Source organism: Sander vitreus, chromosome 14 (assembly GCF_031162955.1).
Source record: "Sander vitreus isolate 19-12246 chromosome 14, sanVit1, whole genome shotgun sequence".
Taxonomy (NCBI): Eukaryota; Metazoa; Chordata; class Actinopteri; order Perciformes; family Percidae; genus Sander; species Sander vitreus.
Window position 1 is genome coordinate 22,066,897 of NC_135868.1, and position 15,378 is coordinate 22,082,274.

The window sequence follows — 15,378 nt, forward strand, 5'->3', positions numbered from 1 at the left end:
ACATCCACAACATCTTAACCTGTAACTGGCTTCTCACCATATTGAAGACGGCCATCACAAGTATGAGAGCAGTGGTCGTCATGGTGAGGACCAATCGCAGCCAGGGATTATTGGTGACGATGATGCGGGAGGAAGTGGGGAACCAGGTTAGAGAGCAGAAGGACCCCTTCCTTCCCTGCTAAGGACGTAAAGAATCAGAGGGAATAATTACAACAGGAAGAAAGACGGAGAAGCAGTGGATAGACCCAAAGCACTCCCCTCTGCTGAACAAACTGCCTCCACCAACCAGTCAAGTTGCAGTTTACATCCATGTCTGTCCAGACTCATATAATATATGAAGTAAAGAATTTGATAGCGGTATTAAGTGTAAGTTTTGGCAACATTCACATACATCTTCAACCTGGCAGCACACAAGATCTGTACAATCACCTCAGTTTCAAGATTAGTGTCACCAATTCAGTATCCGACCAAATGTCTCCCCTTTTGATTCTGAGTTACGGAGTAGAATAATGGCCTGAAAAGCATTTTTTGCAGAATATTATGATGTCACAAAGGTGACCTTTAGGGTATAAAATATCATCACTTCATCATTCTATCCTATTAGACATTTGTGTGACATTTTGTCATAATTATCATATGAATTCTTGAGTTATGGCCAAAAATATGTTATGTAAGGTCAAAGTGACTGTGTGTACCAAGTCCTAATCCTCATCCTTGAGTCCAGGTGGAAGTCTGTGCCAAATGTGAAGAAATTCCCTCCAGGGGTTCCTGAGATATCACGTTCATGAGAATGGGACGGACGGATTGGAAGGACAGCCCGAAAAAAGATAATGACTCCGGGCGACGGCTAATATACCTATACAACTCATAGTGTAACCTCTTATTCTTCCTCTTCATACTTTACATGTAAAACATGGATGAGCTTCATTTGCAATCAACTAGAGAAGGGAAATATCTGTTTATCAGTGTTATCTAATGCACACAGCTGCATAGGGAAATTAATTCATGTGAAAGAAAAGGAGAGGCTGAATTCATGGCAACTGGAGAAGTGAAATTATGTTTAGTTGAAAAAACGTTGTTGTTTTTACTTAAGAGTTTTGACTGAAACACATCTTTCTTTTATTAGAGTCTAATCCTTAATATCGTGTCCCTTCCTGTTCCTCTTTTAAATTATTATCAACTATATATTAGTGTGACAGTTTTCTCTTCTTTCAGGACAGTATGTTCATACTTCAATAAGAGCTCTAACAGGGCTCTCACACTTGGATTGAGTCTTTGGTTTTGTGACATTAGAGTAGTCCGCTGAGAACAAAAATGAACACTGAACACTTGTTTGCCAAAATGATGTTTCCTTCCCTACTGCCGTTAAACAGAGACTGTGTGTTGTTTTTCTTTCTTTCTTTAGGTGTAACAGATTTGTCCAGTGGTTACGGTTTTGCTTTCTTCTTAGCAACAGCTTAGCTCATTTTACTTAAAGAGACATTTCCCAAGAAACGTGTTTGATCACAATAACCGTGTAATGCTCTCTTTCACAAATGAACAGAGCATGTTGTTTAACTAATATGCCACTTTAAAAAGTAATGGATGGATGTTAGGCGCGCGCACGCACACACACACACACACACACACACACACACACACACACACACACACACACACACACAGGTTTGTGGCACTATCTTTGTGGGGACCCGTCATTGACATAATGCATTCCCTAGCCCCTTACCCTAACCTTAACCATCACAACTAAATGCCTAACCTTAACCCTTACCCTCACCATAACCATAACCTAATTCTAACCCTAATCCTAAAACCAAGTCTTAACCCTCAAACAGCCCTTTAAAGTTGTGGGGTCCAACATTTTGGCCCCACAAAGCTGTCGGGACCCCACAAGTATACTGGGCTCCCGGTTTTTGAACTCCACGAATATAGTTAAACAAGCACGCACACACACACACACACACACACACACACACACACACACACACACACACACACACACACACACACACACACACACACACATACACACACACAGATTATGTTAGACATGCCCCTAGTCAACTGTGGGCTCTTTCACCGATGAACCACAACAGCTTTTACTGAGAACACGTTGAGTGTTAAATTGATGGTCTGTTCTTGTTGAAGCAGTGTCTGGGTCAGGGCAGACCCAACGTTATTGATAACCCCCCCATTAATTATTATTTATATTATATTAATTAAGTGACCCACTTACTGCATGATCATACTCTCTTAAGAAGCAAGAGGAAGGGAAATAGATAAAATAGGCTCTTAGGGTTGACATCATTTATTGATTGTCCATAAAATACTTGTGACAGGTAGCTGCAGCAGCTTGTAAATAACACTAAATAACCCCAAATATGCACTTATGCTTGATAACAAACAACAGCAGAGACTTAATGAATTAACTATTTCATGAAGGAGAACAAAGGGTAGATCAGCTCATATACACCTTGTATAGAATGGCTGCATGCAGCTGATAAAAGTTCCAACAGTTGCAGCATAATGCTGTTGGAAACATCTGGTCAGCAAAATACAGGAGACAACTGGGCCCCTATAGGACATGTCACTGTTGAATTGTGTAGCTGTTATAGAAGAATCAGTTACATCTTTAAATTTAAAATGGTTCTTGGATTAAAAAGTTTTGTTTTTAAAGAGTGTGTAGAAGGGAAGTATTGACTCTGACATGAAGAAACGTTTTTACGTCAAACAGCTTAAGCAATTACCACATCACTAATTGATTAAAACACCCTTAAAATGAGACAAACAATGTAAGTGTAAATCCAGAGAATACAAACAAAAAGAAAGAAATACAAGATTAGATATGCAATGCAAAAATAGGGAATTCAACCGTTTCTTTGTTTTCACAGTAGCTTTAAAATTGAAAGTAAAACTTTCATTAATGACTGAATCAGTTATGAAAAGTCAGTGTTGTACAACACCAGAGCTTATCTTGTGAACTGCTTACTGGTGGTGATTGCCACGTTCATTCTCAATGAAATAGACGAGATTTGTAGAGAATTCTAAGTCATTTACTAGAAGATTGAAAGTCAGACATTTTGCATGGCAATTGTCTTCAGACACAAATATTCTGGTGCATAAGTAATTAAGTTGCAGGCAATTCTACAAAAAAACATTTTAAAGTGTTAAGGTTAATGATGTCAACCTGTAGGTAAAATTATTAGCATATAGAAAACAAACAGGACTTGAATGAAGGTACTTTCCAAATTGTTTGTTTATGTGTAGTGTGTGTGTGTGTGTGTGTGTGTGTATGTAGCGTATGTGTGCGTGTGTGTGTGTGTGTGTGTGTGTGTGTGTGTGTGTGTGTGTTAACTAATAAATCCATGCAAACCCACCAGAATGTGACCAGCGAAGCATAGAAGCAGGATCAAAGCCAACAGCAGGAATGCCAGACCAAAGGAGATCCCCAGCACAGCAGTTCTGCAGCACACACACACACACACACACACACACACACACACACACACACACACACACACACACACACACACACACACACACACACACACACACACACACACACACACACACACACATTACCCTAAACCCTCTTGGCACCTCTCGGCCCTCTGCAGTGCCGTCCAGGGCAATAAATGTAGTGCAGGTTCTAATGTATTCTATGTCAGAGCTGCAATCCATTTACACTGAGTAAGCAGAACTGTGGATGGTACAGTAGCATACCGTATGTGCTTCGTAATGCAGTTATGCTTGTGTATCACATTTTCTCTGGAGGAACTCAATATGGCTGATTTAGGGCTCCCTGCCATAAAACAGATGATGTCACGTATAAATGTGCGGAGTGATGCTGCGACACACGGAGCCAAGATAAAGAGAGTGAGGGAAAGGTGAATTGAACAATCAATGACCACTTAGATGCTGAATTATACCTTTGGCCCTCAGAGGCAGTACATTAGCATGACTGTGAATTTCTCTTCTCCCATTAAAGTTACAACAGACTTTGATTTCACCTGATCTTTAATAACTACCAGACATGTTGCCCTCTCATTTGATCTTCTTTTTAGCATTCTGCCTCTTGGCCTACTCCCTTTTTTTAATTTCAGTGTGGTCCTGTTGATGAGACAGCAGGTGCCAAATGGCTTTTTTTCACATCAACCAGCTGCCACAGCTGGAGTTGGCTGATGCCAAGGGGACTGTGCATTGTAAAATCCTGTGAAGGGGTGCATACTTACTTGGGTAAGACGAGGACCTGCACTATAAATATACAGCAGAATATGAGACAGGCGCAGGTGATGTAATACTTGAAGGCTGGCAATGTTGTGGATCTGTACTGTTGAGAGAAGGCAAAGAAAAGAAAAAAAACAACTGGGTACAACGTTATGAGGATGTGCAACATAGCAGCAGTAAAACATGCTAAGGCAAAGTACACAATATGAAAATATACCAGACTTCTATGTGGAATGAACATAAATGATGAAAAGAATATAGGAATGTAAGGACAGAGTTGTCGTGTGGACAATCTATGTCCTATAAGGGTTGTACAGCCTCCTACAGACTTGTGTTTCACTGACAACTGAACACCACTGAACAATACTGTCAGGTGTTTTGTATGCACTTCGCCTACCTCTTTCTCCAGAGCTTTGTTGTGGAAAAACAATGAGATCCTCTGGATGTCCTCAGACTTCAGCCACTGTCTGGAGACACAAGCAAATCAGACGGTTTCAGACAGTGCAGAGGGACCAGGCTCTGGGTGGCGTTATGTGCTATCTGAAAACTATTCTGTAACTCTTCACGGTGCTGCAATGAGCCAAATACTAAAGTATGAGTTGAACATGAGCAGTACCGTTTTTAGTCTTTAATACTTATATTTATTACAATTTTAAAATAGCTACGATTCTATGATAATGGCAAAGACATAATTGTTTTCAGTGAATAAAGCCAACCCAAACACTTTTTCTTGTTTCACGTATAACAAAATAAAGGATAATACATATAAACATATGTTCTTAGACTGACTTTTTATATTTATTATAGTTCAGTATATAATAACTTCAGTACCATAATCAAATAACTCCTAAAGATTCTTCTTCTCAGTGTAGATGCTGATTTAAAGTGGCCATATTATGCTCATTTTCAGGTTCATAATTGTAATTTGAGATTGCATCAGAATAGGTTTACATGGTTTAATTTTCAAAAAACACCATATTTTTGCTGTACTGCACATTTCTGCAGAACCTCTTTTCACCCTGTGTCAGGTCTCTGTTTTAGTTACAGAGTGAGACCTCACAACTTCTGTAACATCTTTGTTGTCAGTCGCACATGCTCAGTAGCTAAGTAAGGATTGGATGAGCTAGTTAGGTGTTTGTGCAACTTCGGCCTGTACAAGGCAGGATCAGCTGGGAGACTTCTTCTAAATGAGGGCGCACTTCCAACTTTGTGTGGAATACCTGCAGAACAGGGACATGTAAGTAGTTCTATACAATTTATTTTGTAGATTAGGGTGAATTTGTGTGTATTGTAGCAGTGTTTTGCCATTGAGAATGGTTAGCATGCTAACGGTTAGCCCCCTAGGCCCCTTGTTTCGGCTAGTGATGTACAAAGCCGTGCAGATTTTGAACAGCTCACCCGGAGACTGAAGGCAGAACACATTCAGAAACCGTATCTCACTCAAAACAGCATGGATGGGTTTTTATATGCGTATGGAAGCACCAGAGACACAAAATAGCACCCCAAACCCCAGAAAAAGTGTTTTTTTCATAATATGGGCACTTTAATGTTTCCACTACTTAGTACTGGGAGGACCTTTATCTGAAGTGACTGTGCATGACCTGCAATTGTGAAGAGTGATGCAGATATGAGCTGTGCAGCAGACAGGATGCTTACTTCTGCGAGTTGATGCCATCGATGGTGCGTATCATTCGCTCATTGAGTTCCTCCTCAAACCTCCTCCTTTGAGATTTGGACCTGGGGTAGAAGGGAAGGAAGGACAGATTCAAACATGGAGACATAATAAAGGTGCTCCCATATGTGTGATGAAATGTAAAGACAGAGCAATGTGTCAAGATTATACACGCAGTATTGCTCCTAGCTCACCTTTCTCGTCTCTGGAAGTGGTACTGCCCCATTGGAACGTCCTGAAACAGGAATCAGACGTTAACCTATTAATGACTGATATCTGCAGCTGTGTGGGAAGTTGTGTGTGTATGTATGAAAGACAGAGAGCACTGCATTGTACTACTTACAGTTGTGTTGATCTTGCCATTGTCTGTGGTCATGCTGTCTCGATGGTGGAGGTTGGCGAAGGGCTTGGCAGCACCCCAGGACTCCAGGTATCGGGTCATTCTGACAGACGCCCTCATCTTCCCACCGTCCAGAGAGGGACGAGAGCGCACAGCCAACAGAGGGCTGTGCCTCTCAGTCTGGGAAAACCAACAGGGACAGGGAAGGACACAGATGATGACTGACATTAGTGACTTTGTTGTGAGTTGAATGACACGGAACCAACAGAGTCAGATTATGTAACGTTTGCTGAAACAGTGACCCCCGTGGTCACATTTAACAATTATGTGATAAGGTAGCATAGCGTAGCGTAGTGGACTCGCTTCATAAAGTCTGATTTACCTAAATCCAGAGATATGGACATGAGACTTGATGACTTGGACTCGAGTCGACTCGAGTCACTTGACTTGACAAAAAATGAATGACTTGAGAGGCAACTTGAGGCATGATGACTCGGACGACTTGCATGTATTCATAAGTTTTAATGTTTTTAATGTTGTTTTAAAAGTATTTTCAGTTCATTCAATGATGAAGTGTGTTTGCATATGTTAGATTTCCATGGATGGTTATTTGAATGTGCTGTTTCAATAAATGTTGAAAAGATCTACCAAACACTCTATTAGTGATGAAAAAAAGTGACTTGACTTGCCTTAACTAAGGACTAAACTTGACTTGACATAACCTGCGACTTGCCCAAAAATAAATAACTCAAGACTTGCTTGAGACTTAGACCAATGACTTTAGACTTATTGGGACTCAAGCTAAGATGACTTGGTCACAACACTGTCTAAATCTATCTGAAGTTGGCTGAGTGTATTAAACTGAGCAAGGGTGTGTTTTACTGCTTATAAATTCCAATTTACACACAGACAATTTTATGTTCAAAAGTTGCATAACTTCGCTTTAACACTTGTGTAACCCATGTTGATACCTGAACAATTTAACACTGCGATCATTTCCTCTCATTGTGAACCCTTTTAAAACATGTTCAGTTAATTCATGTCATGCAAATAATGATCATTGTGATTAATGTACAGTAGGTAAACTGAGGTGCATTCAACTGAATTAAAGTTAACAATGCACGATGTCAATGTCATACAATTGGAATACGCTACCAAAAGCTACATGGCTCTGTTGACATTTTTATTTTTTTAACTTGGCTTTCAATTGATGTCATTCTTCTTATTTTCTACTAATTCTTTCCTTTTTACTGTTATTCTTAATAGTCTCGGTTTTTACTTTTACTTACATTTTTTATCATCTACTAAATCTACTTTAGTGTCTAACTTTATTGTCTGTCTGCCCTTGTTTTAATGTGTTGCATTTTTTTTTTTTATTGCAAAGCACTTTGAGCTACATCTCTTGTATGAAAAGTGCTTCATAAAGTGTATCATTATTATCAATATTATTATACAATCTGAGTTTGCATTTATCTTCAAAATACTATGTCCTGCAATGTACTCTACCAAAAAGTATAGTTTTCCAAAAAGTCAACCTCACAGAAGTTGAAAAACACTAGCTGTTAACATTTTTAAAATTATCGTTTGGAGTAAAACATACATTGTGTTTCTGGGACCACATGCACAAACCTTCATTTCTGACCAAGCTGATGTTCTAAGAGTAGAAATAAATAAATATTGCAACAGCAGTCCATGCTAAAGTAAAAAGCACTAGGTACTTTGGGAACAGTGTTACATTGGCAACTCTTGACTTATGTGTCCTGCCTGTCAATGTTTTGAGCTACTTCAAACCATTTTAGAGAATGATGCAGCTCTCCTCTTATTTTGGCACGTGTGTGTCTCTCTTACCAACACCACACCATTTTACTGTTGACAGAATCATTGCCCGGCATAGAGCCATACAGCAGTGAAAGTACACGTGTTTTTGCCAAAATGAAATAGGTAAAATCTAGGAGGATTAGTCAGACGATGTTCCTTTATTCATTTTAAATTGCTCATAGAGACAGGCATTGTGACTGACCAAGCATGGCACATCAGTCTATAAAAAATGAAAAAAGACGCTGTCCATAATGGCGGTATTCATTTCCTGCGGGTGTACTGAACAGATCTGACAGTAACAATCAATGACAATGACAGTGGGGATGACACCTCCTGTGATCCATACTCCATATTTGCTTCTTGAAAATGTCACGGAGCACCCACAGCCTTTTTTTAATATCTGATACTGATATACTGAAAATTGAAAGAATATCTCCATTACAGTAAAGGATAGAGAGTAGCATATTGTCTGTGTTGTAGAGGCATCCTGTAAGGTCAAACTGTTACGTTGTAAGAAGACAATTTAAATACCCAGAGACTCAGGTTAGGCCTAAAACTGCTGGTTTACTTGATTACTGTAGGGCTGCATGAAGCAAAAGTAAATTAGGTCCCTCTACTCCATTGTTGCCACACTGCATTCTTCAATGCGATACCAGAAAAAAGCTGAACACATGCAAACAGGGTGAGTGCCAATCTCTCATGAGATGCACTAATATACTGCATAGAACAGAGAGAGTGCTTTTAAAAAGGCAGCTGACAACATGCAGCTTGTATGATTGCCAAAATAACCTCTTGTTTAAAACGGAAACACAGCCGATGGAATTACAACAACTGTGTTAAAATATGTTAATGTTTGTTGGACACACAGAAAGATGACTTCTTCTTTATCCAACCTTGTTATAGATAATATTCACAACATCAATGAAGGCTATGGGAACAGTGAACATCTGATACTCCTGCGTGATAAAATAACATATTTCTTACACAGAAAATGCAATATTCTTCACTCTAAGAACTGGGAGGGTGTTTAAAGTGATGTGATGACTTTAAGGGAAAGCTACCAATGCTTGGTCAAGCTCTTTGTGAGAGGAATCAGAAGATGAAAAGAACAAGCTAGGGAGGAATCAATGCTGAAAAGACACCGATGCGTTTTGTGTCACTGGTGGCATTTCCAAAAGATGCACTAGAAAGCATAAAGTCCTTAATTCTTCAGAAAAGAGCTACCACTCAGAAGAACCTTGATGTCTATGAAGCAAGCAGACAATGAACACAGGATGCCTGAAGGAGAAAAAAGGAAGGCCTTAGTGCACATATTTAAGGGGGTGGGTGCATCTTGGCCGAGTTATGGAGGGATTAGAAAGGCAGAGGACTGCTAAGCGCGTTTTTTTTTTTTCGTTTGCCAAGCCAAAAACATTGAGCACAGACTGGATGCCAACAACATATTCTATATAGAGATATTCTCAGCAGAAAGTTCACAGAAGAGGCAGATCTTAAATGTCCTTAGCCAGCCCTTTATGTCCTGGTTTGACAGGAGGCGCTGCACTATGTCTCTGAAGGGACTTCACTTCAAACATCATCTCCTCTCAGTAAAGTGACTGACTGAACACTTGCAGAGATGTTGTTCATTTGATAATAGTGTCTTTGGTTCACTGCACACTAGTATTATTTTCCTATATTGTCATATTGTTTAGCTGCTTGCTGTCCTCTTGGCTGGATGAGAAGGTGGCGTGGGATTTTATGTGTAACCTGGCCTGCACTTCCAAATGTTTGTAAAGCAGTGTGGCAGTATTTTTGCATTCTAGCTCATTATATCTACTTTGTACTATAACTGACATGAAAACCCAAGTCATAACACAAAACACACATACTATAAGTAGCATGCAAACTGACAACTACTGCATGTAAATATTCAAACTGGATCATAAATGATGACATATACAGGATACTGTATATGTCATAGTGATATGTTAGAGTGAATATATCTTCAAACCATGCATCTCCAAAACATCAACTTTTCATGAACTAAGATAAATATTCTTGCTTTCAGCTTTTTGACCACACTTTTTTCAGCTAAGCCACTGGGTTTTTGAACAGTTTATTTAGCTCAAAAAGTTCACTTCAAGAACCTACAGTTAATCTGAAACATTCAAAAAAATTCAAAAGCAGCAAATTTGGAGATACATGGTTTTCTATGGACAGAATTAATATGTAGTATATTGTCTGTGAAGTAATTGCTTTTTGCCAGGGTTAGGGTCAGTGGTTGGGCATTTTAACAGGAAGACCTTATCACCATCAATCACCAGAATCCCCACAGAGTCGAATAAACAGCTTTTCAACAATGCTGGAACAAAAACTGAACGTCATATAAAGTTAGGACTTATTGTAGAGCTATTACGCTAATGTGTATGAATATAATAATAGCAATAACATTTTACAGTATACAGTACATGTAGACTAGAAATCACTCTCCAAGTAATAATTGGCTACATCCTCTGCTCTTCCTTGTTTAAGAGTACACTCTTTGCTTTCTGACTTTGTGTGAATGTTTAAAACAATGTTGGTTATGGTATCTAACCTTGGGGTTGATGACCAGATAGGTCACCACTCCATGTTCTTTCAGGTAGGAGTCTCGGCTCTGTCCGTCTCCAGGCTCCACCTTATACGAGCCCTTTAAATGCTCCAACGTCACTGACGAGATGTGGACCCTTCTGGAGATGAGACAGGAAGGGATAAAAGGACAGATGATGAGAGGTTAAGAGCTTGCGTCATTGTGCCATTAACAGCTCTCTCAAACATATGATTAACTTTCCAGCTTTATAAGTACACTAACCTGCAATACCCCCTTTTCAGCTATGTTTGTTACCCTTGCAAACTGAGAGGGATGGAGAGATGGGAATATGTTTTTCATCTTTCAGCAGGCATAACAGCGGATAAAACCATTAGCAGTCCAGTGAGACAACGTGGTGCCACTGGAGAGCTGATTTTCTGTGTAGCATACACATAACTGCCAGCCAATTTACCCATGCTTGTTACAGTGCTAGGATGGCAGAGCTAATGCCCACATAATAAATGAAGAGCTGATTGGTCAAATGAGGTGGCTATAATTGACTAAAATGTTTATAACAGGGTAGAGTTAGAACAGACATATATCCAATGTTCCATGTCAGTCTGTAAACATGTGCATTTCCTGATGTAAAACTTAACAATGGGGTAAGAAGGAACATTATTCATACAGTAGAATTAAATAGAAATGCTTTCAGCTGGGTGTTGATTGTGCTTGTTCTTGGTGCTGCTGCAACACATCAATATGTTGTTCCCTCAGGTGTATCTTCATATTTGGATTTGAGGGGGTGGTTTACTGTGGCTCAGCCAACACTGATTTTAGAACACTAATACTGATATGAATATTTTTTAGGTTGGCCTGGCCGATCTATGATATTTCATGCTGACGAAAAGAAACGAGCAAAAAAGCAAGCATTGAGTGTTATTCTTTCCAGAGTGAAAAGCCTCTAAAACAGCCTCTTTGAAACACTAGCTCCACTCTGAAACTCAAGATAATAGTACCTGTGCACTGCTGGCCTCTGGGACTAGCTCACTTCTACTTTAGGCCACATGGAATGCTAAGTGCAACTCAACGTTAATCACTGAGAGAGCAGGAAGTGTTAGTCAAATCCCAAGGCTCCCTGTCTGCTTTACAAACTGAAACGGGCAACCTTGCAGGTACATGCCTATAGTAGTAATATATATTCCAACCACACTCTAATTTGTGGTTGTGGATTTGCAAAGCAGCACAGCAGAACCAGCGAGTGAAACATACATCGCTCAAGTGAAACATTATTTGAAGTATTGGTTATATCTTACCCTGGCACACCTCCTGCCTCCATATGATTGGCTAGCGTTACGTCATGTGACCACACATCATACTGCCACTTGCGGAGGCCAATCACACCACACAGGACATTCCCAGAATGAACACCAACACGCATGTTGATATCGACTCTAGTGGCATCTCGGACCTTCCTGTGGAGAGTGCGGAGCAGAATTAATCTTTAAAGAAGCAGTTCGCTAAAGTGTCAAATGTGCGTATTCGCTTTTTTGAGATGAGGACGTGGTTAGCATAGCATAGCATAGTATAAAGACTGGATGCAGGAGGAAACTGCTAGTCTGGACCTGTCCAGAGTTCATAAATACACCTCTGAAGCTCAAACGTATAAGGTGTGAAGTGCTAGGATAAAGCCTGACATCTGGACTGTTTTGCAAGGGCACCGGCGCTGCCTCCGGGGATTAGCACTGGCCAAGCCGATTGTGATTGGTTTAAAGTAGTTGTTAGACTACCCCAACAAAAGACACATTTTAGACCAAACCATACTCCAGCGCTGACACAGCACTGTGGAGACTAGTCATTTATAGACCACCACTACTACCGCCAATGTTGCCAGTAACCAATATTGTATTTTGTGACATATGTCAACATGAGTCAGTGTTTCCTCTGGAATTTAATTCTAGTCAGGGTAGAAAATCCAGCACTGAAAACAGCACTGAAATATGAAAATTCTGAAAAAAATACTGAAAATCATGTCAGAGGTGGACGACATGGCATCTTTAATTTGATCCAGTTGTGAGGCTTATCATATTGAATTCATAATGTGTTTACTATAGAGTTCAAAAAGAGCTGTAATCGAGTCTGGCATTCCTTCTGCTCAATCTGTTTGACAGGCGTGCTTGTTTGTGTTTCTGTTTGTGTGCGTGCGTGTGAGAGAGAGAGAGAGAGAGAGAGAGAGAGAGAGAGAGAGAGAGAGAGAGAGATCTGGAAGAGATCTGGTATTTTACTTGATGGCCTCACACATATCCAAGCCCATCTTCACGCAGTTCCTGGCGTGGTGGGGCAGTGACTCAGGCAGACCGGACACACAGTAGTAACAATCTCCCAGGATCTTGATTCGCATACACTCGTTTTCCTTAAAGAGAGGTAAAGAGGGGGTTAAAGTGGTACAGGAAGCAGTGTACATTTATCATCACACTCCATAATCTGTCCAAAAGTATCAATATCTTTAGTCACAATTAACTATTTCATTTATAAAATTATGCTTCTCGTGCTCTTTCTCACCTCCACACAACCCTCACACACACACGGTTACATCCATCAAGCCCAAAATCATACACCCACACACATAACACATTAGCTCTCACTCCACATGTGGGATGTGTAACAGCTCATCGTTGGATCGGGTTTATATAACGGCGAGGACAGAAAGTTGAGAGAGCGTGACTCAACTGTTTAGACCCGTATAACAGAGTACCCATGAGACCGCCAGATACACTTTGACCAGCCCACACTGCTGCAACCTGCAGCTGTTAACATGCACAGTGCTCTTGGAAGGTACGGTATGGAGGCCGACGCTGGCCGCAGGACAGAGAAAACATTAATTTCAAGGCCGTGCTTCTTCGGATTGACAGCACAAGACAAATCCTGCTCTCTCTTCTTGGTTGTTGCGTAATTCACGAATTTGTGCACACTATTCAATTTAGGTCAACTGTTATAGGCAGGTAACCTAATTTGTGAACCAAAAGCACATTATTTTATGTCTTAAACATCCAAAATAAAATCAAATCCAAAATTAATTCTTGGTCAAAAAAGCCATACTGCAATTTAAGATAGTGTGGGTTGATTGCTATTGGGTTGAGTCATTGAGGCTTTAGAAATTAAGGAATATGTGACACATGCTTTTCATGGTTTACATGGCAATTAGTGGTTTACTTATCATAGTTTAAATGGCATCTTGTCTCCCTCTCTAACCCAAATTACTTTTTTACAGGATCCTCTTACAGTGTATGCATATGTGTGTTTTAGGAGATATGATACTGTTCTTTTCTACCGTTTCATCCATTTCTGCAATGATTTTTTTTCTTCATCTGAAGCACACAGTGTCATTGTGTATGACATGATACATAAATGAAGATGGGCTTGTCTTGAATTACCTTTGCAATCTGGTCAAACTTGCCAAAAAGTTCATTCAGCATATGCACAAGTTCACCTGGGGAGCAGTCACTGGCCAGCCTAGTGAAGCCCACAATGTCGGCATACAATATGCTGCACAAAACCAGAACAACAACAACAACAAATACCAGGGTTAATATTGAAATACTGAATAACAACCAGTCAAATAGCACACAATTCACTGCATACCAAGTTTTTCGTTGTACTGTATGAGGACAGGGATACAATTTTTCATCTTTGGGGGCCATTTTATTAATAGAGTAACATGGATATAGAACACTGTTGCACTTGCTTTGAATTAACTTGTAAATTAATGAATTAACCCACTGAGTTTGTGAGCACTTTTATCGTGCTAATCTAACAGGTTTGAATGAAGAAACACATTTGTTTTTGCTCAGGTTTCCAATACAATAAAAAGAAATAATGCAAGACACATACTGTATTGTGCTGGTTTCTATATCCAGAGTGCAGCTAACTTCTCTGGATTATGCAGCTAAGCTGTTTTTTTCCATCATGCTAATATTGTGCACTTCCTTACCTATTAATATTTTACATGTACATTCGATTTCTTTTTCTTTAATATACAAAACAAACAGCACTTTATACATTATGCCTCCAGCTCCAAAATATGACAAGTCTGCAAAAGTATTGACGATTTCCCAAAGAGACTGAATGATCTTTCAATAAGCAAAAGAAAAACACAATGTAACCAACAAGCAATTATTAAAGCTGTGGACAGGATAGTGGCTGCATTGGTTCTCCACTAACTGCCTAGTGTAGGAGGATCCCAGCAGAATCACACGGCCACATGTCCTTGGGTGTCAGTTCTTTGTTCTGGAAGATTGCCCTCTTCACTGAGCCTTACAATGTGAAAATCTGTTATTATTGGAAGGATGATAGGCAGATCAACATGAGCGCACACATGCACCTACACACATACACCCACACACCCTCATGCACGCACACAAGCACGCAGACGTGCATACATCCATCTGAGGCCCTCTTAAAAAGGACGCTGATATTGTTTAATTTACTATTAAGGCTCCAGTAAGACGGAAAACTACATTTTATGAAGAGGCTCTTATAGCCAGCCTGGATTTGTTTCTATGAACCTCCACAGTATAGAGGATGGCGTCATCAAGAACGGAGTGACCTTAGAGTACAATGGAAGCAGATTAACTCTCAATTGAATTTGGCCATTGTGGGGATGAAGAGAAGATGGCGAAAAAGAAAAGAAGAGAAGAGAGGAGAATTAAACGGAGATGATAGAGGATGAGAGAAGCCCATAAAGAAGCAATCCAAATGTGAGCGCACATAGACAGG

General features: G+C 39.9%; 1 protein-coding gene across 1 annotated transcript in view; it reads right to left on the minus strand.

Annotated features, from left to right (window-relative positions):
• Positions 1–15,378, minus strand: part of adcy2b (adenylate cyclase 2b (brain)) — a 47,886-nt gene that overhangs the window by 14,132 nt on the left and 18,376 nt on the right. Inside the window, exons 6-16 of the mRNA XM_078268460.1 lie at positions 14,037–14,148; positions 12,888–13,015; positions 11,919–12,077; positions 10,633–10,765; positions 6,243–6,419; positions 6,094–6,134; positions 5,884–5,964; positions 4,625–4,694; positions 4,233–4,330; positions 3,378–3,462; positions 38–178 (exon numbers count right to left, since the gene is read on the minus strand). Coding sequence (XP_078124586.1) covers positions 38–178; positions 3,378–3,462; positions 4,233–4,330; positions 4,625–4,694; positions 5,884–5,964; positions 6,094–6,134; positions 6,243–6,419; positions 10,633–10,765; positions 11,919–12,077; positions 12,888–13,015; positions 14,037–14,148 — 1,225 coding nt within the window. The remainder of the gene's footprint in view (positions 1–37; positions 179–3,377; positions 3,463–4,232; positions 4,331–4,624; positions 4,695–5,883; positions 5,965–6,093; positions 6,135–6,242; positions 6,420–10,632; positions 10,766–11,918; positions 12,078–12,887; positions 13,016–14,036; positions 14,149–15,378) is intronic.